At 41.2% G+C, this 22,857-nt stretch overlaps 1 protein-coding gene and 1 long non-coding RNA gene across 8 annotated transcripts in view; one reads left to right on the top strand and one right to left on the bottom strand.

Annotated features, from left to right (window-relative positions):
- Positions 1 to 8,605: 8,605 nt before the first annotated feature.
- Positions 8,606 to 22,857, bottom strand: part of LOC133506399 (sarcalumenin-like) — a 40,404-nt gene continuing 26,152 nt past the window's right edge. For 3 of the 7 annotated variants that reach the window (XM_061830499.1, XM_061830500.1, XM_061830498.1), the window contains 7 exons: positions 18,782 to 20,461; positions 17,531 to 17,623; positions 17,299 to 17,394; positions 16,933 to 17,049; positions 14,132 to 14,365; positions 12,130 to 12,479; positions 8,606 to 10,233 (listed from right to left, as the gene is read on the bottom strand). In XM_061830499.1, the coding sequence (XP_061686483.1) occupies positions 9,739 to 10,233; positions 12,130 to 12,479; positions 14,132 to 14,365; positions 16,933 to 17,049; positions 17,299 to 17,394; positions 17,531 to 17,623; positions 18,782 to 20,461 (3,065 nt within the window). In that variant the 3' untranslated portion in view covers positions 8,606 to 9,738. Of the gene's footprint in view, positions 10,234 to 12,129; positions 12,480 to 14,131; positions 14,366 to 16,932; positions 17,050 to 17,298; positions 17,395 to 17,530; positions 17,624 to 18,781; positions 20,462 to 22,857 lie in introns of those variants that run through there. The other 4 variants (XM_061830503.1, XM_061830502.1, XM_061830501.1 and 1 more) reach the window with 3 other exon arrangements.
- On the top strand, positions 9,870 to 11,659 carry LOC133506404 (uncharacterized). The gene is made up of 3 exons (XR_009796488.1): positions 9,870 to 9,990; positions 10,136 to 10,261; positions 11,197 to 11,659. It is a non-coding gene; the product is annotated as an uncharacterized LOC133506404 (long non-coding RNA).

Genomic DNA, 22,857 nt, shown 5'->3' on the forward strand with positions numbered 1-22,857 from the left:
CTGAAATATAAGTATGTAGAGGTAGGTGTCAAACCTAAGGCCCGAGGGCCTGCTCTGGCCCACCACATCATTTTATGTGGCCTGCGAAATGGATCGCAACTTTCAGGACTCTTGATAAAATTTGTTACAAAATTTCAACTTGTCATATGTATTAAATAATTACAATGAGATATCACAAGGATTTGTTTTGTTGACAAAGCCCGGTCGTATAAAAGTAATGATTACATCAGGCGACTAAGCCCTGCCTTACATTTGTATGGACCATGATCCCCCTGTGCCTTCGTAATGGTGTGATGTTGTGCACTATAATATGAATGGGACATGGAAGCGCACTTTTATTCCGAAAGGCCGGACTTTCTCTGTCACTTATTCTTTTTTGTTCTTTTCAACGTCATTGATGGTATAAGGAATTGTGTGTTTAAAAATGTTTAGGGGGGGGTGCTGTTGAATTGTTGGTGGAAGATCTGAGAAACACAGGAAGTAGGCTACATGCTTTATTTTGAAGCCACACTTATATGGCGGGAGGGACTACTTCCTCTTGTTCGTGAGATTCCTGATGTAAGGTACGCATTTTGTTCTTCCCCCATATATTTTCATTGTTTTTTTTTAGAGTGTAAATATAGGTTAGTTTAAAACGTTTGCAAAGCGGGTGAAGTCACAGAGGCACAGTGTTGAATACATTTCATTGATTTTAAGCATAAACTTATGCTTACTGTATGAGCGTTCATCATACGAATTCCATAACGGTTAGGTCGTGGCCCGGGCTTGCTACACTCACCCCCGGAAATGTTAATCTGCAAGGCGTAGGTAGAAATTCAGATAATGTAGGTCGAAGACAAAAAAGAGGAGGAAAGCGGCTTGGTCGGCAGAAGAAGAAGAGAAATGCACTGACCATAAAGCTGTGTGTAGGGACTTTGAATGACTATCACAGGAAAACCTCAGGAGTTAGTTGACATGATGACTAGGAGAAAGGTTGATATATTGTGCATCCAAGAGAGCTAGTGGAAAGGGAGTAAGGCTAGAAGTCTAGGTGCAGGGTGTAAATTGTTTTATCATGGAGAAGATGGGAAGAGAAATGGAGTAGGGGTTATTTTAAAGGAAAAGGTGGCTAAGAATGTCTTGGAGGTAAAAAGAGTATCAGATCGAGTGATGATGATGAAACTTGAAATTGAGGGTGTTATTTGTAATGTGGTTAGTGGCTATGCTCCACAGGTAGGATGTGACCACGAGTTGAAAGAGAACTTCTGGAAGGAACTTGATGAAGTAGTCCTGAGCATCCCAGACAGAGCAAGAGTTGTGATTGGTGCAGATTCCAATGGACATGTTGGCGAAGGAAACAGGGATGATGAAGAAGTGATGGGTAAATACAGGACTTAGCAAAGGAACTTTGAGGGGCAGATGGTGGTGGACTTTGGATGGCGGATGGAGATGGCTGTAGTGAACACTTATTTCAGAAGACAAAGGGAGAGCAGAGAATCAGGTGGTGGAAGTTGAGAAAGGAAGAATGTTGTGTGGCCTTTCGAAAAGAGGTGAGACAGGCCCGAGATGGTCAGGAAGAGTTCCCATAAGACTGGAATTCTACTGCCAAGGTATTCAGAGAGGCAGGTAGGAGAGTACTTGGGGTGTCTTCTGGTAGGAAAGGGGAGGAGAAGGAGACTTGGTGGTGGAACCCCCAAAATACAGGGGGTCATCCAACGACAGAGATTAGCGAGGAAGAAGTGGGACACGGAGAGGACTGAGGAGAGGTGTAAGGACTACATTGAGATGCGCCGTAGGGCAAAGGTAGAGGTGGCGAAGACTAAACAAGACGCATATGACGACATGTACACCAGGTTGGATACAAATGAAGGAGAAAAGGATCTCTACAGGTTGGCCAGACAGAGGGAAAGGGATGGGAAGGATGTGCAGAAAATAAAGGTGATTAAGGATAGCGATGGAATATGTTGACTGGTGCAAGTTGTGTGCTAAGTAAATGGAAAGAGTACTTTGAGAAGTTAATGAATGAAGAAAATGAGAGAGAAGGAAGAGTAGAAGAGGCAAGCATGAATGACCAGGAAGTGGCAATGATTAGTAAGGGAGAAGTTAAAAAGACACTGATCAGAATGAAAAATGGAAAGACAGTTGGACCCGATGACATACCAGTAGAAGTATGGAAGCAATTTGGTGAGGTGGCTGTGGAGTTTTTGACCAACTTATTCAATAGAATACTAGCGGGAGAGAAGATGCCAGAAGAATGGAGGAAAAGTGTGCTCGTCCCCATTTTTAAGAACAAACGCGATGTTCAGATCTGTGGAAACTACAGAGGAATAAAGATGATGAGCCACACAATGAAGTTATGGGAAAGAGTAGTGGAGGCTAGACTCAGGACAGAAATAAGTATCTATGAGCAACAGTATGGTTTCATGCCTAGAAAGAGTACCACGGATTCATTATTTGCTTTGAGGATGCTCGTGGAAAAGTTCTGAGAAGGTCAGAAGGAGCTACATTGTATCTTTGTAGACCTAGAGAAAGCCTATGATAGAGTACCAGGAGAGGAACTGTGGCACTGCATCCGCAAGTCTGGTGTGGCGAAGAAATATGTTAAAATAGTACAGGACATGTATGAAGGCAGCAAAACAGCGGTGAAACGTTCCGTGGTGTGTCAGAAGAATTTAAGGTGGAGGTGGGACTGCATCAGGGTTCTGCGCTGAGCCCCTTCCGTATAGGCTGACACACTAGGTTAGACTGGATTCCCCTTGGACCATGATGTTCGCAGATGATATTGTGATCTGCGGTGAAAGCAGGGAGCAGACAGAGGAGAAGGAATTAGAAAGATGGAGGTACGCACTGGAAAGGAAAGGAATGAAGATTTGCCTAAGTAAAACAGAATATATGTGCGTGAATGAGAGAGGTGGAGGGGGAAGAGTGAGGCTACAGGGAGAAGAGATAGCGAGGGTGGAAGACTTCAAATATTTAGGGTCAACAATCCAGAGCAATGGTGAGTGTGGTAAGGAAGTGAAGCAACGGGTCCAAGCAGGTTGGAACAGCTGGCGAAAGGTGTCTGGTGTGTTATGTGACAGAAGAGTCTCTGCTAGGATGAAGGGCAAAGTTTACAAAACAGTGGTGAGGCCAGCCATGATGTACAGATTAGAGACGGTGGCACTGAAGAAACAACGGGAAAACAGAACTGGAGGTGGCAGAAATGAAGATGTTGAGGTTCTCGCTCGGAGTGAGCAGGTTGGATAGGATTAGAAATGAGCTCATTAGAGGGAAAGCCAAAGTCAATGTTTTGGAGACAAGGGTCGAGAGAGCAGACTTCAATGGTTTGGACATTTCCAAAGGCAAGAGAGTGAGTATATTGGTAGAAGGGTGCTGAGAATGGAGCTGGCAGGCAAAAGAGTGAGATGAAGACCAAAGAAAAGGTTGATGGATGTTTTGAGGGAGGACATGAGGGCACTTAGGGTTAGAAAGGAGGATGCATGAGATAGGGTTAGATGGAAAAAGATGACACGCTGTGGCGACCACTAACGGGATAAGCCGAAAGAAAAAGAAGCATAAACTTCCGAGTTGGAGGAGAAGTGGAGAGGTCGGAGAAAGCATATCTTCAATGAGGATCACGAGAAGAAAATTTTGACACAGGAGCTTTAGAGGAACAACTATTGATTACTAATATTTTAACATTCAACTGCATGTTTTTGTAACTTTTCTAACTTCTAAAATGTCTAAGAAAAACAAGAATCCAGGGAGGCCTTGGTGTTTGCATAGGAATATTTATTTTGTTTCGTGTCCAAGTGAGATACCCAAGAAAAAGGATGTTTGAATTCTAAAAATACTTTTGAAAGGTGCCTCAATGAAACCTTTCATTGACCTTTAGGATCGGTTACGCAATACCAACCTTTACGATGTTAGCCACCGTCCTTTATGGCTGCAATTTCTCTGCCAACAGGCCACCAACAAAGTTTTGCGACGTTTGTGAAGATGCTTGAGAATGCAGAAAAAAACTGGAAAAACTAACAATGGAATGAATAGTGAATAATTTACCATTATAGTGCAAACAACATTGTTGATATTAGGCTTGTTAGGTTAAGTGAACTCTATAATTCTTCGTGTGAATTAGTGTGTGGATGGTTGTCCTTTATGTGGTCTGCAATTGGCTGGTCACCAGTTCACAGTGTACCCTGCCTCTTGCTCAAAGTCAGCCGGAATACCAGAGACATTATTGAGGCTCAGCGGTACAGAAAACGGATGGAAGATTCAGTTATTTGGGACAATTAACTAGTTGTCACTCCAGGATTAAGCTTACACTGTAGAATTAGTCTTAAAACCACTTCCTTGAAACCACCTAAGGACCCGTGTTTAAATCTAGTCTTGGCTGGGTAGAATTTGCATGTTCTCCCATGTCTGTGTGGGTTTTCTCCCGTGTACTCCGGTTTCCCCCCACATCCTCAAAAAATGCACAATAGGTTAAATGAAGACTAAATTGCCCTTAAGTGTGACCGTGAGTGTGAATGGTGGTTTGTTTCAATGTTCCCTGCAATTGGCTGGTGACCAATTCATGGTACGTATACCAAGCTTTTTGCCTGAAGACAGCTAGGATCGGCCTCTAGAGAGGATAAGAGGTAGAGAAAATGAATGAATGAAGTTTTATGTAAAGACGTTCAATGCAATAAATGTTCCCTTCAATGCTGGAGAGCGAAATAGTGCTTTTTATTTTGAAATTCAAGCTCTGAGTTTCCGTTTTGTTTCCTGTTGGCCTAAATGTGTCTTGACACAGCTGGAGATGGGTGGGTTTCTGCAGTGGGTGTCCATTCAGGTCACATGTCACTGACTGCTTTAAGGTGCTTAAAGGAGGAGCAACCTCTACTCAACTTTTCAACTTTGTTTTTCACATTTAGCAGAGGTGGTAAAAGTGGAAGTTTGTATACGGTATATATGTATTGTAAATGTGTATGACTATGGCTCATACTATACATCACTTGTCATGCTGTGTTTTACTTGAATATTTGAGAAACACAATATTTGAAACTTTATTAAATCCTATTAACTTTTCATTTTCTCTCGATTTTTTTTTTATGGATTTGGAGAATTCACATAAGATGTACAGAGACTTTTCCAGGCTGGAATCATTAAAATCTCTCGACGAGCGTAAGAGTTGTATCACACTTATATACTGTAAATATTGTTATTTAAGTCCAAGACATATTTAATTCAGAACCAAGGTGTTTATTTGCACAAAACATTAAAGCAATGAGATAGTGTACAGCCGCCTTCCACCTTGCCCATAAACATGATTCACTTATTCACTGTGGGTGTGGTGGTGCGCGCCTTTACTGGTGATAACAATAAAATATGAACCCAATAAACCATAACCGCTGTGTGCATTGCTCATGTGCATGTAGCAGTGGCATGTGGGCAGCGTGCGCACGCACGTGTGTACTTCTGTTGAGAGGTTCCATGAGAGGCCTTTTCATAGAGCTGATAAAACTCCTCTGATAAACTCTGTGTTAGCACTTTGGCCAAAAGGCTTGGGAAACAAAGATCGCATACACATGACTTAAGGTCATGTGCAGTATGTACATATGGTACTTTTATTGCAAGCATGCATGTGTTGTTTTGTGTGTGTGTTTTGTGTGTGTGTCGGGTCATCTTGGAATTTTCAGATTGACCTCCATGAGGTGCTTGATAACATTTCAGCGTCACCCTGTGGCACCATATATATTCATTTATTACAAAGAAAATCAAGCATGTAGAGGGATTATTAGCTTGTGGTCAAATAAAGAATGTTTCTTCTTCTTGTAAAGAGTGTTTTATCCTTTTGAAATGTTTATAATATTAGCGGTTCATTTATTGTTGCATGTTTAGAATAATAAAACTCATCCATCCATCTACCCATTAATCAAGTTAGAAAAACATATGCAATGGTAAAAATATTGTCCTCACTTGGCTCAAGGGTGAACTGAAGTCAATCGCAAATGATTTTGAGCAAGAGGTGGCGTACACACCGGACTGGTCGCAAGGCAATTCCAGCACACATAGACTGCTATGTATTTACACTCAGACCTATGGACAATTTAGTCTTCAAATAACCTAACATGCTTGTTTTTGGAGTGTAGGAGAAAGCCAGCATATCTGGAGAAAACCCATGTAAATAAGGAGAAAACATACAGCTGTTGTTGTGGTACATTTGCCTGACTTTGTTGCAGGCAGGGTGGGTTCAACTCCCACTCAGCAAAGGTGTGAATGCGAATGTGAGGGGTTGTCCGTATCTTTATGTGCCCTGTGACTGAAAGTTGGCGAGGTTAGGTTCCAGCAACCTGCAACCCTGAAGATAACATGAATAGTATAGAATAGTAGAATGAATGGATGGATGTTTGCATTAAATATGAATACAAACTGTCAACTAGCAGTCATTTAAGTTTTCCTCATGCGTCTTAAGTGAACTTTACAGCTTGCGTGACCTTCAGATGAAAGTTTAACAAATCAATTGAACGCCTTTTACTAGTGGACATTTTAGTTTGATCTGCAGGATAATAAACCATGTACAAAACTAAAACTATTTTTTTTTACATCAGCATAAGGTGTTCTGATATTACATTCACTTGTACTGTGTCGACTTCTTCTACTTCTTTTTCTTTCGGCTTGTCCCGGAAGGGGCCTCCACAACGTGTCATTTTTTTCCATTTAAGCCTCCTCCTCTCTAACACCCACTGTCCTCATGTCCTCCCTCACAACACCCATCAACCTTTTCTTTGGTCTTCCTCTCGCTCTTTTGCCTCCATCCTCAGCACCCTTCTACCAATATACTCACTCTCTCACCTCTCGACGCGTCCAAACCATCTTAGTTCTGCTCTCTCTAACCTTGTCTCCAAAACATCCAATTTTGGCCGTCCCTCTAATGAGCATTTCTAATGCTATCCAACCTGTTCACTCCAAGTGAGAACCTCAGCATCTTCATTTCTGCTACTTGTTGTTTCTTCAGTGCCACTGTCTCGAATCTGTACATCATGGCCGTCCTCACCACTGTTTTATAAATTTTCCCCTTCATCCTGGCGGATACTCTTCTGTCACATAACACACCAGACACCTTCCGCCAGCTGTTCCAACCTGCTTGGACCCGTTTCTTCACTTCCTTACCACACTCTCCATTGCTCTGGATTGTTGACCCCAAGTATTTGAAGTCGTCCACCTTCGCTATCTCTTCTCCCTGGAGCTTCACTCTTCTCCCTCCGCCCCTATCATTCACGGACATATATTGTGTTTTACTACAGCTAATCTTCATTCCTCTCCTTTCCAGTGCATATCTCCATCTTTCTAACTGTTCCTCTGCTTGTTCCCTCCTTTCACTGCAGATCACAATATCATCTGCGAACATCATGGTCCAAGGGGAATCCAATCTAACCTCGTCTGTCAGCCTATCCATTACTACTGCAAACAGGAAGGGGCTCAGGGCGGAACCCTGATGCAGTCCGACCTCCACCTTAAATTCTTCTGACACACCAATGGCACATCTCACCGCTGTTCTGCTACCCTTATACTGTACTATTCCAACATATTTCTCCACCACATCAGACTTGCGCATGCAGTGCCACAGTTACTTTCTTGGTACTATGTCATGGGCTTTCTCTAGGTCTACAAAGACACAATGTAGCTCCTTCTGACCTTCTCTGTACTTTTCCACGAGCATCCTCAAGGCAAATAATGCATCTGTGGTACTATTTCTAGGCATGAAACCATACTGTTGCTCATAGATACTTACTTCTGTCCTGAGTCTAGCCTCCACTACTCTTTCCCATAACTTCATTGTGTGGCTCATCATCTTTATTCCTCTGTAGTTTCCACAGTTCTGAACATCGCCTTTGTTCTTAAAAACGAGGACTAGCACACTTTTCCTCCATTCTTCTGGCATCTTCTCTCCTGCTAGTATTCTATAGAATAAGATGGTCAAAAACTCGACAGCCACCTCACCAAATTGCTTCCATACTTCCACTGGTATGTCGTCGGGTCCAACTGTCTTTCTATTTTTCATTCTGATCAGTGTCTTTTTAACTTCTCCCTAACTAATCATTGCCACTTCACGGTCATTCACGCTCGCCTCTTCTACTCTACCTTCTCTCCCATTTTCTTCATTCATTAACTTCTCAAAGTACTCTTACCATACCATTACCAGTACCATAAAAGGCACCTCTGACAACTACTTCTGTTTGACCCAGTTTTGTTCCATTTTTCGCATATTGGCTAAGAGCATATTATCTAAGAGCGCTCCCTTTCCTCTAATTTGTTTTCTCTGAGTAGAAGACCCACGACTCACTCCTCGTGACACCACATGTGATCGTTATGTTGACAGTGCTGGTTTGGGGGCGGAGATCTTTGCTAGTGAATGGATACACTAAACTTGAGAAATTGGAATGACCTGACTTCACTTTTACTTTTGCACCACACAACCAATATTACATCCCAAATGCGACAAAATGTTGGTTTGGTAATACTTTTGCACCTTTAACAATGCACATTTATACTGAACAATAATTGACTCTATGAGGTTGTGATCATTCTCATGAAAATATATTTTCAGAGATGGTTATTTCATTGTTTTATTTCATTTTATTGTCTTTGTAGGAATCAGAGCAAAAAAATTGATCATCCATCCATCCATTTTCTGAGTTGGTTATCCTCCTAAGTGCTGGACCCTATCCCAGCTATCTTCGGGCAGGAGGCAGGGTACACCCTGAACTGGTCATCAGCCAATCACAGGGCACGTGGAGACAGACAACAGTCATATTCACTATCACACCTAGGGGCAATTTAGAGTCTTCAATTAATTCATGTTCTTGGGATGTGGGCGGAAATCCCATGCAGGCATGGGGAGAACATGTAAATTCCACACAGGTGGGGCAGGGATTCGATCCCGGTCTTCACAACTTTGAGGTCAACACTCCAACCAGTTGTGTCACTGTGCTGCCCAGATTTGATCTTTCATGAAAACTAGTCACCGAATGGAAAAATGATCACAGACCTAAAATGAGGAAACCTAATGCAGACAGAAAATGGATGAATTTCACAAATGAAGAAAATACCTTAATGAATATGAACAATATTACCATCCGATGCAAAAATGTCATTCAATGTATTTTATTAGTTTTTGTCTTGTTAGCACAAAGCTTGGCATGTGTACCAGTCCCTGAGTGGTTTTCAGGACATGACAATGGTGCACAAGTGGATTAAAACAACACAACAGAGCAGGTTTGAGTCAGTCTCCAGTCTTTCAATGCAGTACAGAATTTACATCAGTGGCAATTTTCGCATGTGGTGTCTGTCTTTGAGAATGTGAATAAATAATGTGCAAAAAGTAAATGAAAACAACAAACGTTTGTTGTATTGCCTTTATATTTAATAAATGAATGTTTATAAATTAATATTTCTTTTGTTTTATCTGAAGACAAAGAAGTTGAGGTTTTCAACAATAATAATGAACTATAAGGTGGACACCTTTTTAGTCATACTTTATCAATATGATTTAACATGATTCTAAGACTATCTAATGTATTACAATTGGGATAATCCCTTTAATTTTTTTTAAATAAATAAGGTCTAAATAGATGTATTTTTTTTTCTTTACATGACCCAGGTGGGCATAGTCGAGCCTTTCAAATGGTCTCTATCATTCTGTAGTTTTATGAATTACAGCAGTGAAGATTCTCGCAGAATAGCCAAAAGGCTGCTGCCATCTCCCTCTGCGACCACCAACCATTACCGTCCATCTCAGTGCCTCCTCCAACGGTTTGGGGATTTCTCCTCACACTCAGGCCCCTTACAGCTGCTGGAAAGTGGGGTCGCAGGTGTCTGAGCAGGTTTTGCTGGAGCGGGTGTCCCTTTGCTGACACTCCTGAGCAGAGTAGGAAGCTCGTACGAAATGGCCCTCTCTAAACGGTCCAGCATGCAACCACCCATCCAGCTGCAGTGGCATGAAAGCTGCTGGAAGTTGGACACCGGATTCACTCCAAAGAAATCCTGGTAGGCCTCCTTACTGGGCAGGTCAAATTTGCTGACATTGGTCTTAGCCAGAATGGATTTGAAGATGTAGTACTTGTCCGGGTCAGTGACAATATCATTAAACACCTCAAAGGGATCATTAAACCAGCCCAGCTTTTCGTGGTAGGTTTGGAGGTAACGGTCAACGAGGAGGGCGTGAATGCGGACTCGGATGCCATGCTGCCGGATGAACGCAATCTTATTTTCAATCTGGTTCTCGATCACCTGCATGAAGACAGATATGAAGAGTAAGGTGAGAGTAAGAAGAGAATAGAAGGAACAATCAAATATTTTAAACTGGAATGACACGTAGGGTTCCGCCATGTTAAATTGTTGTGAAAAGTGGCTTATTCTTTCGTCCATTTTTACATTGGGACTTGAACGACAATAGGAACATATTGTTTAACCTATTTTGAGCACTCTAATTCCTTCTTCTTTTTTTTCTTTCGGCTTGTCCCGTTAGGGGTCGCCACAGCGTGTCATCTGTTTCCATCTAAGCCTATCTCGTGCATCCTCCTCTCCAACACCCACTGTCCTCATGTCCTCCCTCACAACATCCATCAACCTTTTCTTTGGTCTTCATCTCGCTCTTTTGCCTGGCAGCTCCATTCTCAGCACCCTTCTATCAATATACTCACTCTCCTGCCTCTGAACATGTCCAAACCATCAAAGTCTGCTTTCTCTAACCTTGTCTCCAAAACATCCATCTTTGACTGTCCCTCTATTGAGCTCATTTCTAATCCTATCCAGCCTGTTCACACCAAGCGAGAACCTCAGCATCTTCATTTCTGCTACCTCCAGTTCTGCCTCCTATTGTTTCTTCAGAGCCACTGTCCCTAATGTGTACATCATGGCTGGCCTCACCGCTGTTTTATAAACTTTGGCCTTCATCCTAGCAGATACTCTTCTGTCACATAGAACACCCGACACCTTCCGCCAACTGTTCCATCCCACTTGGACCCGCTTCTTCACTTCCTTTCCACACTCACTATTGCTCTGTATTGTTGAACCTAAGTATTTGAAGTCCTCGCTATCTCTTCTCCCTGGAGTTTCACTCTTCCTCCTCTGCCCTTCTCATTCATGCACATATATTCTATTTTACTTCGGCTAATCTTTATTCCTCTCCTTTCTTGTGCGTACCTCCATGTTTCTAATTGTTCCTCCGCCTGGTCCCTGCTTTCACTGCAGATCACAATATCATCTGCAAACATCATGGTCCAAGGGGATTCCAGTCTAACCTCATCTGTCAGCCTATCCATTACTACGGCAAACAGGACGGGGCTCAGCGTGGAACCCAGATGCAGTCCCACCTCCACCTTAAATTCATCTGACACACCTACGGCACATTTGAGCATTCTGATTCCAATATTAAAAATAAATGAATTATCTCGAATAGCAACACTTTGTATTTTAAATTTCTTATACAGTTGTTGCCACATGGCAACTGTATTTATATACAATTCTAATTAATATTTATATCTGTAGTTATTTTTGATATGTGTACATTTTTTGAACTAATGTATAATCTATCCATCCATCTCCGTACCGCTTATGCTCACTAGAATTGCTTGCATGGCATGCAGGAGGCTATCGCATGCTTAGATGATTGAAATAAAGGTAGTCAATTAATTGATCAATTGTATTGCACAAGGGGTGGAAAGGTTTAGCTTGTAAACAATAAATTAATTCATTCATCTTTTTTATATTATTTTGAATGAGTTTGCTTTCTCTTTTCTAAACTTTTTCCACAACTGTGTCTGTCTTATAGTTCAGATTAATGATGCTTGTATAGATTGTGTCATGATGGAGGTCTGTATGGAAGTACTGTGTGGCTATTTTTTCTATTTTACTTTTGGGTTCACACGAAAGATGAAATCTATCCCAGATAATTTATAATGGGTAAACAAAGCCCTGGATAGATCAGTCTTGTAATCAGAGGGCTGACTTAAACAGAGGCAAGAATTTGCACCTATGGACAAATTAGCATCTTCAGTTACCTAACATACTGTAAGTGACATTATAGCTGTTCTAAAATGTATTGCTTAATATTGTCCAACTTTCTCAATGCCTTCCTAACAAACCTCCTTGAAGCATGAGACACCATGCAAGTACAAGTCATACCTGGTTCAAGTCCTCCAGCAGAGAGGTCTCCTCCTTCATAAAGAGCTCCCGGCTAGTATCTACTGCATATTCCTGAGTCCAGAAAGAGCTCACGTATACACGAGGAGGTTCTGTCGCATTGATAAGGGGTGCCATGCTCCAGAACAGGGCTCCGTAGACCCTCATCAAATCCTGGGTGGAGAGACTGTCAGCTTTGTTGAGGATTATGCGTATTTGGGACTCACGGCCCTTCATCTGCCTGAAAAGCATTTCCAGTTCCCCTCCCACATCGAGTTTGGTGGGATCAAAAACCAAGAAGATGAGATCAGCTCGGTCAATGAACCACTGGCACACCTCGTTGTAAGGGTACCCTGACGGGGGAAAGGAAAAAAGGTCTCAAACTGTATTCTGACAACTGTTTGCCGACAAGTAATTGCAAAAAAAAACCCTGATTCCATCAAATAAGTCTGTGGCTCTTCACTGTTGTCCCCATGCTTGCATTTTCGTACTGTTTTAGAGTTGCTACTTACTTTTAAAATGTCCAACATACAGTGCTGTGAAAAAGTATTCGCACCCTTCCCAATTTCTGTGTTTTTGTTTTGCATAAACAGACAAAGGTTTCAAATCCATCAGGATTTTCTGGTACACTGCAGAATTCATTGTTCCATAAATCACAGCAGGTTGTCCTGGTCCTGAGGCAGCAAAGCAACCCCAGACCATCACACTGCCAACACCATGCTTCACTGTTAGCATAATGCTCTTTTTAACCAATACAGTGCTATTTTTACGCCAGATGTCACGCTAGGTAGAGTCACAAACACTAACGTTAACTTAAGCCAGCGAGGGCAGCAAGACTTTAGATGTTCAAGGCTCTTTTGTGACCTTCTGGCTGAGTCGCTGTCACACTCTTGGAGTAATTTTCGTTTTTTATCCAATCCTGGGAAGGTTTGCCATTGTTCCCAGTTTTCTCGATTTGTGCATAATGGCTCTGACAGTGTTTTACTGGAGCCCCAAAGCCTTGGAATTGGCTTTGTAACCTTTTCCAGACTGATGGTTTTCAATCTGTTTTTTTTCTTATTTTTTCTTGAATTTCTTTGGATCGTAGCATGTCACATTGATTCCTGAGATCTTGTAACCTACTTCACGCACTCTAACAGATTCTATTAAAGTAATTTCTTGAGTCAACAAGTTTTCTGGTCATCAGATTTGGGTCTGGCTTGTGAAATTGAACTCAGCTTTCCCAAATTTGTGGTCAGTCACAATGACTTTTGAATTTAACATGGGGTTTGGGTGTGGGGCGGCGGGGGGGATTGTATTTTCAGTGAGTGTCAAAAAGTTTTGGATTTTTTTATGCCTTAATAAATAATAATTTGAAAACTGCATTTTGTATTTCCTTGGGTTGTCCCTGAGTGATATTAAAATTGGCTTTGTGATTTGAAACGTTTGTGTGTCATAGATATGGAAAAAAAAAAGTGAAATCAGGAGGGGGCAAATACCAGCAAAAATCAGTGAAAAACTGACACTAATTTTAATTGCCACGATTTTTTCCTCCGTAATTTAAGGGGATCGGCAAAAAAAAAAAAAAAAAAGCAAACAAGAAGAGCGTTCTGCATATAACCGTGTTCCCCCCAGAAGTCTGCAAATGGGTGAACCCGCAAATGCCAAACAGTGACTATGCAAGGTTCCACTGTAATGTTTTTCTAAAATAAAAAAGTCCAGTCTGAAGTTGGAACATGCAGTACTCTACCACTATCCTACACAAACGCAGTAGTAGATTCCAAATTGGAATAAAGTTTGGTATGAAAAACACTTCTAGGCCATAGATGTAAAATCACTAAATGAAAAACTAAGTACGCAGTAACTGAGCATGCCTTCTTCTGCTCTGGGAAAACATTTATATGGCGCTGGGCAAACTTGTCCATTGCACACCATTCAACATCAACAGGATATTATCACTAGTTTACCCTGGCCCACCCAAAATGGATCACCGAGCCACAAGTTGAAAATCACTAAAATAGTTTACCTCTCTCCTGTTGCTTGCGGTTCTCAATGATTCCGGGGGTATCAACAATTGTAACCCTCTCCAGGAGCTTGTGGGGCATCTCGAAGCCCACCAGCCTTTCCAGGAAACCCTGGCCAAACTTCTCCAAAGGTGAAAAAGAACGGGAGCTGTCGGCTGCCATAACAATGCCCTCTATGGTGCGAAACTTTTCACCATGCATGATTACGGTATACTCGGAGGTCGTAGGCTCAGCACCTGGTGGAAGGGTGAATCGAACAAGTAACACTGAGCTTTTGGCACATCAGTTCTGTTGCTTTGTTTTAATGGTAATACAGAAGTATCCCAGTAGCAGTGTTCCAAGTAACATATTTAATATAAGGCAAAACTATCAAGACACAACAAACAATAAGCGTAAAATAAAATATGGATGTTGTGTATGGATGTTGTGAAGTCAGTTCTCATGCTCTGTGCGAGGCACTAACCCACAAGTTTAAAACTGAAGGATTTACAAATCATGTTCAACCTACTGTATATTTAATTGAATACAGTACACAGAGAAGATTTCATGTTTAAACAGATACACCTTTTTGTTTTCAGCAAATGATCATTAACTTACAATTTTATGGCTAAAACACGTTCCACAAAAGCCGAGACAGGGTCATATTTACCACTGTTACATCAATTTCTTTTAACAACATTCAATATACGTTTGGGAATTGAGGACACAAACTGCTGTAAGTTTGTAGGTGGAATTCTTTATCATTCTTGCTTGATGTACAGCTTCAGCTGTTCAACAGTCTGGGGTCTCCATTGTGGTATTTTACACTTCATAATGCGCCATACGTTCAATGTGAGACAGCTCAGGGCTGTAAGAAGGCCAGTGTACAACCCGCACTCTTTAACTCCAAAGCCACGCTGTTGTAACACATGCAGTTTGTGGTTTGGCATTGTCTTTCTTAAATAAGCAGGAGTGTCCATGAAAAAGGCATTGCTTGGATGGCAGCATATGTTTCTCCATAACCTGTATCTACTTTTCAGCATGAATGGTGCGGTCACAGATGTGTAAGTTACCCATGCCATTGGCAATAACACAGCCCCATACCATCACAGATGCTGGCTTTTGAACTTTGCATCCGTAACAGTCCAGATGGTTCTTTTTCTGTTTGACCACGACATCCACAATTTCCCAAAACAATTTGAAATGTAGACTTGTCAGACCGTTGAACACTTTTCCATTTTGCATCCGTCCATCTTAGATGAGCTCAGGCCCAGAGTGGCTGGCGGCCTTTTTGGGTGTTGTTGGCTTTTGCTTTGCATAGAGGAGTTTAAATTTTCACTTATGGATGTACCGCTGAACTGTCTTGACTGACATTGGTTTTCTGAAGTGTTCTTGAACCCATGTAGTGATACCCTTTACTTAGTGACGCAGGATGGATCAAAGGTCACGGTCATTCAGTGTTGATTTTTGGCTTTGCCACTTACATGCAGTGATTTCTCAAGATTATCCCCCATCTTTGCTTGTGAATTCAGGGAAGCTCCTTTTATAGACAATAATGGCACCCACCTGTTTCTGATTGCAGTAGCCTGTTCACCTCTGTAATGTTCCAAACAGGTCTTTGATGAACATTCTTCATCTTTCTCACTCATTTTTTCCACCTCTCCCAGCTTTGTTTGGAATGTGTTGAACCATAAATTTCACATTAATGATTATTTGCTAAAAACAATAACATTTGTCAGTTTAAACACTAAATGCCTTTGTAGTGTATTCAATCAAATATAGGTTGAACATGATTTTCAAGTCATTGTATTCTGTTTTTATGTAAGAAATGTCCTAACTTCATTGGAATTGGGTTTGTATGTATATCCATCCCTCCAGGTATTATCTGAGCCGCTTATTCAGACAAGTGTCATGGTAGAAGCATATGTATGTGTATATATATCCATTATCCAAGCTGTTTATCCTCACAAGGGTCACCGGCGAGCCGGAGCTTATCCCAGCTAGCTTCGGGCAAAAGGCAGACTACACCCTGAACTGGTCGCCAGTCAGTCGCAGCGCAGATATGGACACCATCAGCGAGCGGGAATCGATCCCACGCTGCCTGCACCAGTCAGTCAGGCATGTGTACCACTACACCATCAGTGACAGTCCACCTTTCACCCAAAGCTAGCTGGGATAGGCTTGTGGATAAGCGGCTTGGATAATGACATGACCATTTAGTGATTTATAGGCTAGAAGCAGAACATTAAATTATTAAACTGACTGGGAGCCGGTGTAGAGACTTAAGAATTGGAGTACTGTAATATGCTCTGACCTTTTTTTTTTATAGCTACACTGTAGAATTCTGAATGAGCTTTAAGCTGTTTAATGCTATTTTGGGTACCCAGTAAGAAGACCATTACAATAGTCAAGTCTACTTAAGATAAAACCATGGAGGAATTTTTCCAAGTCTTTTTGGCACATCCAAGCCTTCATCCTGGGTTAGTTCTTCAGATGGTAGAGGCGGTTTTAGTAATTTGTACAAAGAAACAAAAAAGTAAATTTGTTCATATTTAGTAAATATGTGGAACAAAGTGGGGAAAACATTCTATCAATGTATTTTGAATTAATTAAATATTACTTATATATATCATTAAATGTTAATAAATATTTTACACGTATAATATTTGTAATATATTTTTTATCTTTAAGGTTTTTTTCTCTCTTTACAATACAGTCACTCAACATATGCTAAATAAGTACTTTATTTCCTTTTTGATAAACATATCTGTGCATGACTATTTATACAAAATGGAAAATATTTTATTTAATTGATTTCCCTTACCTGTATAGAGTTCCTGTGAGGTGTTTTGGAGACCAAGCAGATAGTTGATCATGGAAGACTTGCCCACACTCCAGGGTCCAAGAAACAAAACCATGGGCCTAGAAGTGATCTCTCCATCTATAATGTGGAAGGGATAAGAACAAGACTAGATATTGATTGACTGAGAAAACATGCCTCATAGAGCTGCCTTACAAATAGTTAATAAAATCAAACTCATAAAGCTCCTGAGTTTCCAGAGCTTCCCCGACCTGCTTTCTTGTGCCATCTTGAGACCATAATCTTTGATTATTCAAAATCCAGATCTACAGATGCCTATCTCTGAGATATGCAGCAATTATGCGAAGCAGTCAGTGTGATTTGATTTACCTGTGACTTCATGCTGCCTGAGTTCATTATACTTGAAGGCTTGCTCCACTGGCTTGATGGCTGTGTGGTAGATGTTCAATAGCGTCTTCATTGCAGCTAGAAAAAAATTGTTGATGACATTCAGAGCATGACATGTCAAAAGTAGTAAGGAAACTGTTTGGGTAATGTGATGCATTGCATACTGGGTTCATATGACATTTCTTTATTGTATTGTACTCTGAAAGTTCTTTACCTGTCAATTGTACTGAGGGTTCAGCAGCTGCCAGTCTTAGTGTGTCTTCAATATGGGAACGGTCCCTCAGTGCTGGACCCTCATTTTCCTCTCCTGATTCACAGAATAAACTGTCAGTTGGAACACTTGATGGTACTAAACTTACATGTTTACCTGAACAACAGAGGATGAAAATGTAATAATTCATGACATAATGCAATGTAGCGTTTCATGTTTCAGATGGTTATGTTTTTGTCACCCTTTTTTTTAGCCTTAAATGAATCATTCATGAAATGTCAGATACAGTACAGTAATACAGCATGTCAAACTTTTTACAGGGTGTAGCACATCTATCAGTCTATTCGCTTCCTTTGCTATTTTGGTCTGTTTATTTCTGCACCAGAGGTTGTCGCTAATTCCTCTTTAGACACACAGAGTGTCATATTCAGTGTGATTCACATGCCTGGGAAAGAAAGACTGGAAGCTGAGAGAGATCTTTTAAGCGCTATGACCCTTTACATTTAAATCCCCATTGCACTTACTACAGTTGCAAAAAAGCATTTAAAATGTCTCATGTGGCCAGCACACAGACAATAAATAAATTTTTTCAATAGGAATCTTGAAAAAAAACCATTCACACTCACATTCACACCTAAAGTCTTCCTAAAATTCACACCTACAGTCTTGCACTAACCTTACATGCATGCATGTTTTTGGAATGTGGGAGCAAGTTGCAATATGTGAACAAAACAACAATTTGGGAGAACATGAAAATTTAACATAAGGAGGCCAGAGTGGCGATTCAAATCCCCAACCTCAGAACTGTAAAGCAGACATGCTACCCACTATTTTCACTGTGCTGCCACATGTATTTGAAGTTTGAATATGGGTGGATCTAAATTAAGTCTCTAATTTCTAGAATGTGATAAATAGAAGTTATGCATTCGGAGGTTAAGTAACAAACACACTTATTTTTCAACTACGCAAAGTCGCATGTAGGTATGTAATTTACATAAGGGGTCTATTCAAGAGGACGTCTCTAACCATATAAATTATTGTGTCTGGCTGGAACTACAGATGTGCGTTCATTGAATTTCTAGTTTTAAGTATATTAATTCATGGCTTCTATCAATAATGTAGTACTGTACAGTTGAAGCATGTGTCAATTCATGTTTGTACTTGATGCATGGCTATAAGAGCATGCTGATGTGTATTTCATTTGTTGTAAAATCTACATGAGCATATGACAATTCATAATTTTTCTTATTGTACCTTTGGCCTGTGTAGACTTCTTGACCTTGAGAGGAGCTTTCTCCACCTCAGGGGCTTCTTCAGATGTTGGTTCTCCAAGATCTTTCACTGTAGCTTCCTCAAAAAACTCTGGTTTGACTTCTTCAAAAACCTCTACTTTCGGAATAACTTCAGGCTCTGCTTCAGGCTTTGAAAATGCCTCCGGCACAGAAAAAAGTGCAAGTTCCGGTGCATCTAGTCCAATGCCTCTATTTGTAATTTCTGATGTTTCTTCTTTAGGTTCTGTTAACATTTCTGATTCAGATTCTTGTACTGCCTCATGTTCTGATATCTCTTCTGCTCTAGCATTAAGTTCTGATATCACTTGTGGTTCAGCTTCATATTTTGCTTCAGATATTAATTCCACATGTGATGCAGCCTCAATTATTGAATCAGATTCTAATATTACATCTGCTTTAACTTCGGCTTGAGGATCTGATATCACTTCTGGTTGGGCTTCAGATTCTGATATCAATTCTGGTTCAGCTTCAAATTCTGAATCAGGTTCTAATATCACATCTGCTTCAGCTTCATCTTTGGCTTCAGGTTCTGATATCACTTCTGATTGAACTTCACTTTTGGCTTCAGGTTCTGCTGCCATTTCTGGATCAGCTTCATCATCTCCTTCAGGTTCAACTTGAGCTTTACTTTGTGATGTCTCTTTGGCTTGAGTTTCATATTCTATTTCATATTCTGATATCATATCGGGTTCAGCTTCATATTCTGCTTCAGGTTCTGATATCATTTCAAGTTGACTTTCATATTTTACTTCAGGGTTTAACATCTCAGCTGGTTTCGCTTCATATTCTACTTCAGGATCTATCACTTCTGGATCAACTTCATATTGTGCTACAGGTTCTAATATCGCCTCCATTTCGGTATCATATTCAGTTTCATGTCTGAATATCACTTCTGAGTCGGCATTATGTGTTTCAGGTTTTGACATGACTTCTGGTTTACCGTCATAATCTGTTACAGGTCCTGACTTAGCCTCAGTTTTATTGTCATAATGTGCTTCAGTTTCAGATGTCACTTTTGCCTTTGCAGGTTCATCACTCATTTCAAAAATGTCCTCTGGCTCCGATTCAGCTCCTTTAACAGTTTCCTCGTCCACATCTTTTAGTAAAATGTCCTCCTCGGTTTCCTTAACCATTTCTTCCTCTTCTGAATTAGCACCATGGATAATTGCCTCTTTTTGGAATTCATTCTCTACGTTCTCACTTTTGTATTCCTCATCCATTAACTCTCCTGCAGAAGAAGATACAACCTTACCAACTGCTTTGTTCTTATTTGTTTCCTCCTCAATGGGTGCATCATGATCATCAAATATCATCTCCTCTCGACTTTCCTCTTCCATGATTTGGAGAGAAGGTTCTTGCTGTCCTTCTACATTGTTTGTTACCTCAATATTAGAAGCCTTGGTTTGTGGTATCTGCGCTGTCTCGTCTTCTTCATTCTGCAAGAGCGAGGCAGACTCTTCCTCAGATGCAGCCACTGTTGGGGTACAGGGTCGACACATGGGCCTGTCTGGGGCTGGGGTGTCGTTGGATGAACTTTGGCTGGGATGCTCCTTTGTTGTGCCGCATTGACAGGATAGGAGCTTCCTCTCAGGTTCCTGTAGCCGAAGAGGAACCCGTGGCTCCTCATTAGGGATGGATGACTCTGGTGCCAAACCACAGAAATGAAGAAGAATGTATGTTGGTACATGCTTACTCCAAATTGAGGTGTAATGTATCAGAAATAACAAATGCTATTTTACACCATCATTTACAAGACATTGTCGTAAAGTAAATTGTGTCTTTACCATGCCATACCATCATGCTAAACATAGGGGCCCCCCAAAGATGTGTGCTGAGACCCCTCCTCTTCACTCTGCTGACCCACAACTCTGCACCCACATCCAACTCCAACCTCTTCATCAAATTTGCAGATGACATGACTTGTAGGTCTTGTCAATAACAACAATGAGACAAGCTACAGGAGTGAGGTGAGCCGCCTGGACAACAATCTCCACCTGAACATGGAGAAGACTAAGGAGATCATGGAGGACTTCAAGAGAAGGCACACCCAGCATTCCCCATTAACCATCAACGGTGCATCAGTAGAGCAGGTGAGCAGCCCCAAATTCCTGAGTGTACTGTACACATCTCCAAAGATCTGTCCTGGACCACTAACACCATAGCATTGGCTAAAAAGGCTCAACATTGGCTATACTTCCTGCGGAAACTGAAAAGAACAAGAGTCCCATCTCCCATCATGTTCTCTTTTTATTGAGGGACGGTCGCAAGCATCCTGTGCAGCAGCATCAAGTGCGGTACGGGGCCTGCAGCACCTCCCACCGCAAAATTCTGCAACACACTGTGAGAGCAGCTAAAAAGATCATCAGTGTCTCTCTCTTCTCCCTTCTGGACATTTATAATACACGCCTCACACGCAAGGCCACCAGGATCACAGGTGACCCCACTCACCCATTCCACTGTCCCTTCAAATTGCTGTCATCAGGGAGGAGACTGCGAGCCTTTGGGCCAAACCAGCCGGCTCAAAGACAGTTTCTTCCACCAGGCAGTAAGGATGCTCAACTCTCTCTCTGCTTTGTCCCCATTATTATTATCCTTCCCTGGCACCCACCACCACCGACTCTAGACCATAAATTAAGGTCATGCACAAACCGCACTTTAAGTGTCCTATTCGCTTTGCTCTTGCAGCACAGTGTACATTGTCCGACTGATTACTCCGATACACAATTGAGAAATGTCTGTAATTTAATACACTGTCTATAATATTCAACCATGTACATTGTTGCTTATAATGTCAATACCACACATCGATGCATCCTGAATATAGGAATTCCAGATTGACCATATTTGTTATATTTTCAATAGTATAATCCATCCATTCATTCATTATCCAAGATGCTTATCTTCACAAAGGTCACGGGAAAGCTGGAGCCTATCCCAGCTAGCTTCAGGCGAAAGGCGGACTACACTCTCAACTGGTTGCCAGTCAGTCGCAGGGCAGATATAAACACCATCACTGAGTGACAATCGATCCCAGACTGCCTGCACCAAAGGCAGGCGTGTGTACCACTACACCATCAGTGATAGTCTGAGAGGAATCCTATTTCAGGTATGTTGTATGTCATGTAAGTATAACACATCTGAAAATAATGTTACTTGAACTGGAACAGCAGGAATGCAGACACACGTCTGCAAGAGCATCTTTAGTCGCAAACCGCAGACTCTGGCCAAAGTCGTGTGACTAATTGTGTCTCCATTATCATTGTTATGCAAAGGTTATAATAATCAACCAGATTATTGTGAAAGAATTAAAAAATCAGAGGTCTGATTGGGTCGTCTGCAAGAGTTTTCTTTAAATTTGAACTACATTTTTTCATTTTTGACATTGTATTTTGAGTTATATGTTTAATAAGTAGTTCAATTTTTGTGAGTCCGTTTGCTTCAAAGATGATAAACCCATAGTAATGTTTAAATCTTAAAAAATACAGCTACCTATATGATGGTTTGAGTACATGGGTTTGGCTTGTGAGGCCAGAGATTGGGTTTATTTGTACGATGATGCAAATAGTGTCCTCATTCTTGCAATAATCCCCCTTTCTCTTGCTCTATTTTAAGGTACTGAACCACATTATTAAGCTATCTATGGCAGATGATGTTCTTTGCTAGCTTATCACTCTCTGGGGAAATTGTCAGCGTTCATGTTTATTTGTCACATGTCACATCACATGGTCATTGTGCATTTCCACCATGTTCCCATTATTAATGTAGCACAGGATACATGGAGGTGTGTCTTTGCCAGACTTAGGTGTTCCACAAGTGTCAGATGTTTGATGGCTCCTCGGTCATCTCCCACACGTTTCTCGATAGACTGTATCGTGTGGTGAGATGTTCCTTGGTGCTGGATGTCACCTTTCCATGGCAGAAATAGGCCCACAATGAGCCAATGGGTTAAAAGAAGGAGGGATATTTGTGCTCCTTTTTTTTTGTCCACGGGGTGTGATACTCTCCTCTTCCATTTGATTATCATGAGACTGACAAGTT

Source organism: Syngnathoides biaculeatus, chromosome 9, assembly GCF_019802595.1.
Source record: "Syngnathoides biaculeatus isolate LvHL_M chromosome 9, ASM1980259v1, whole genome shotgun sequence".
NCBI classification, from domain to species: Eukaryota; Metazoa; Chordata; class Actinopteri; order Syngnathiformes; family Syngnathidae; genus Syngnathoides; species Syngnathoides biaculeatus.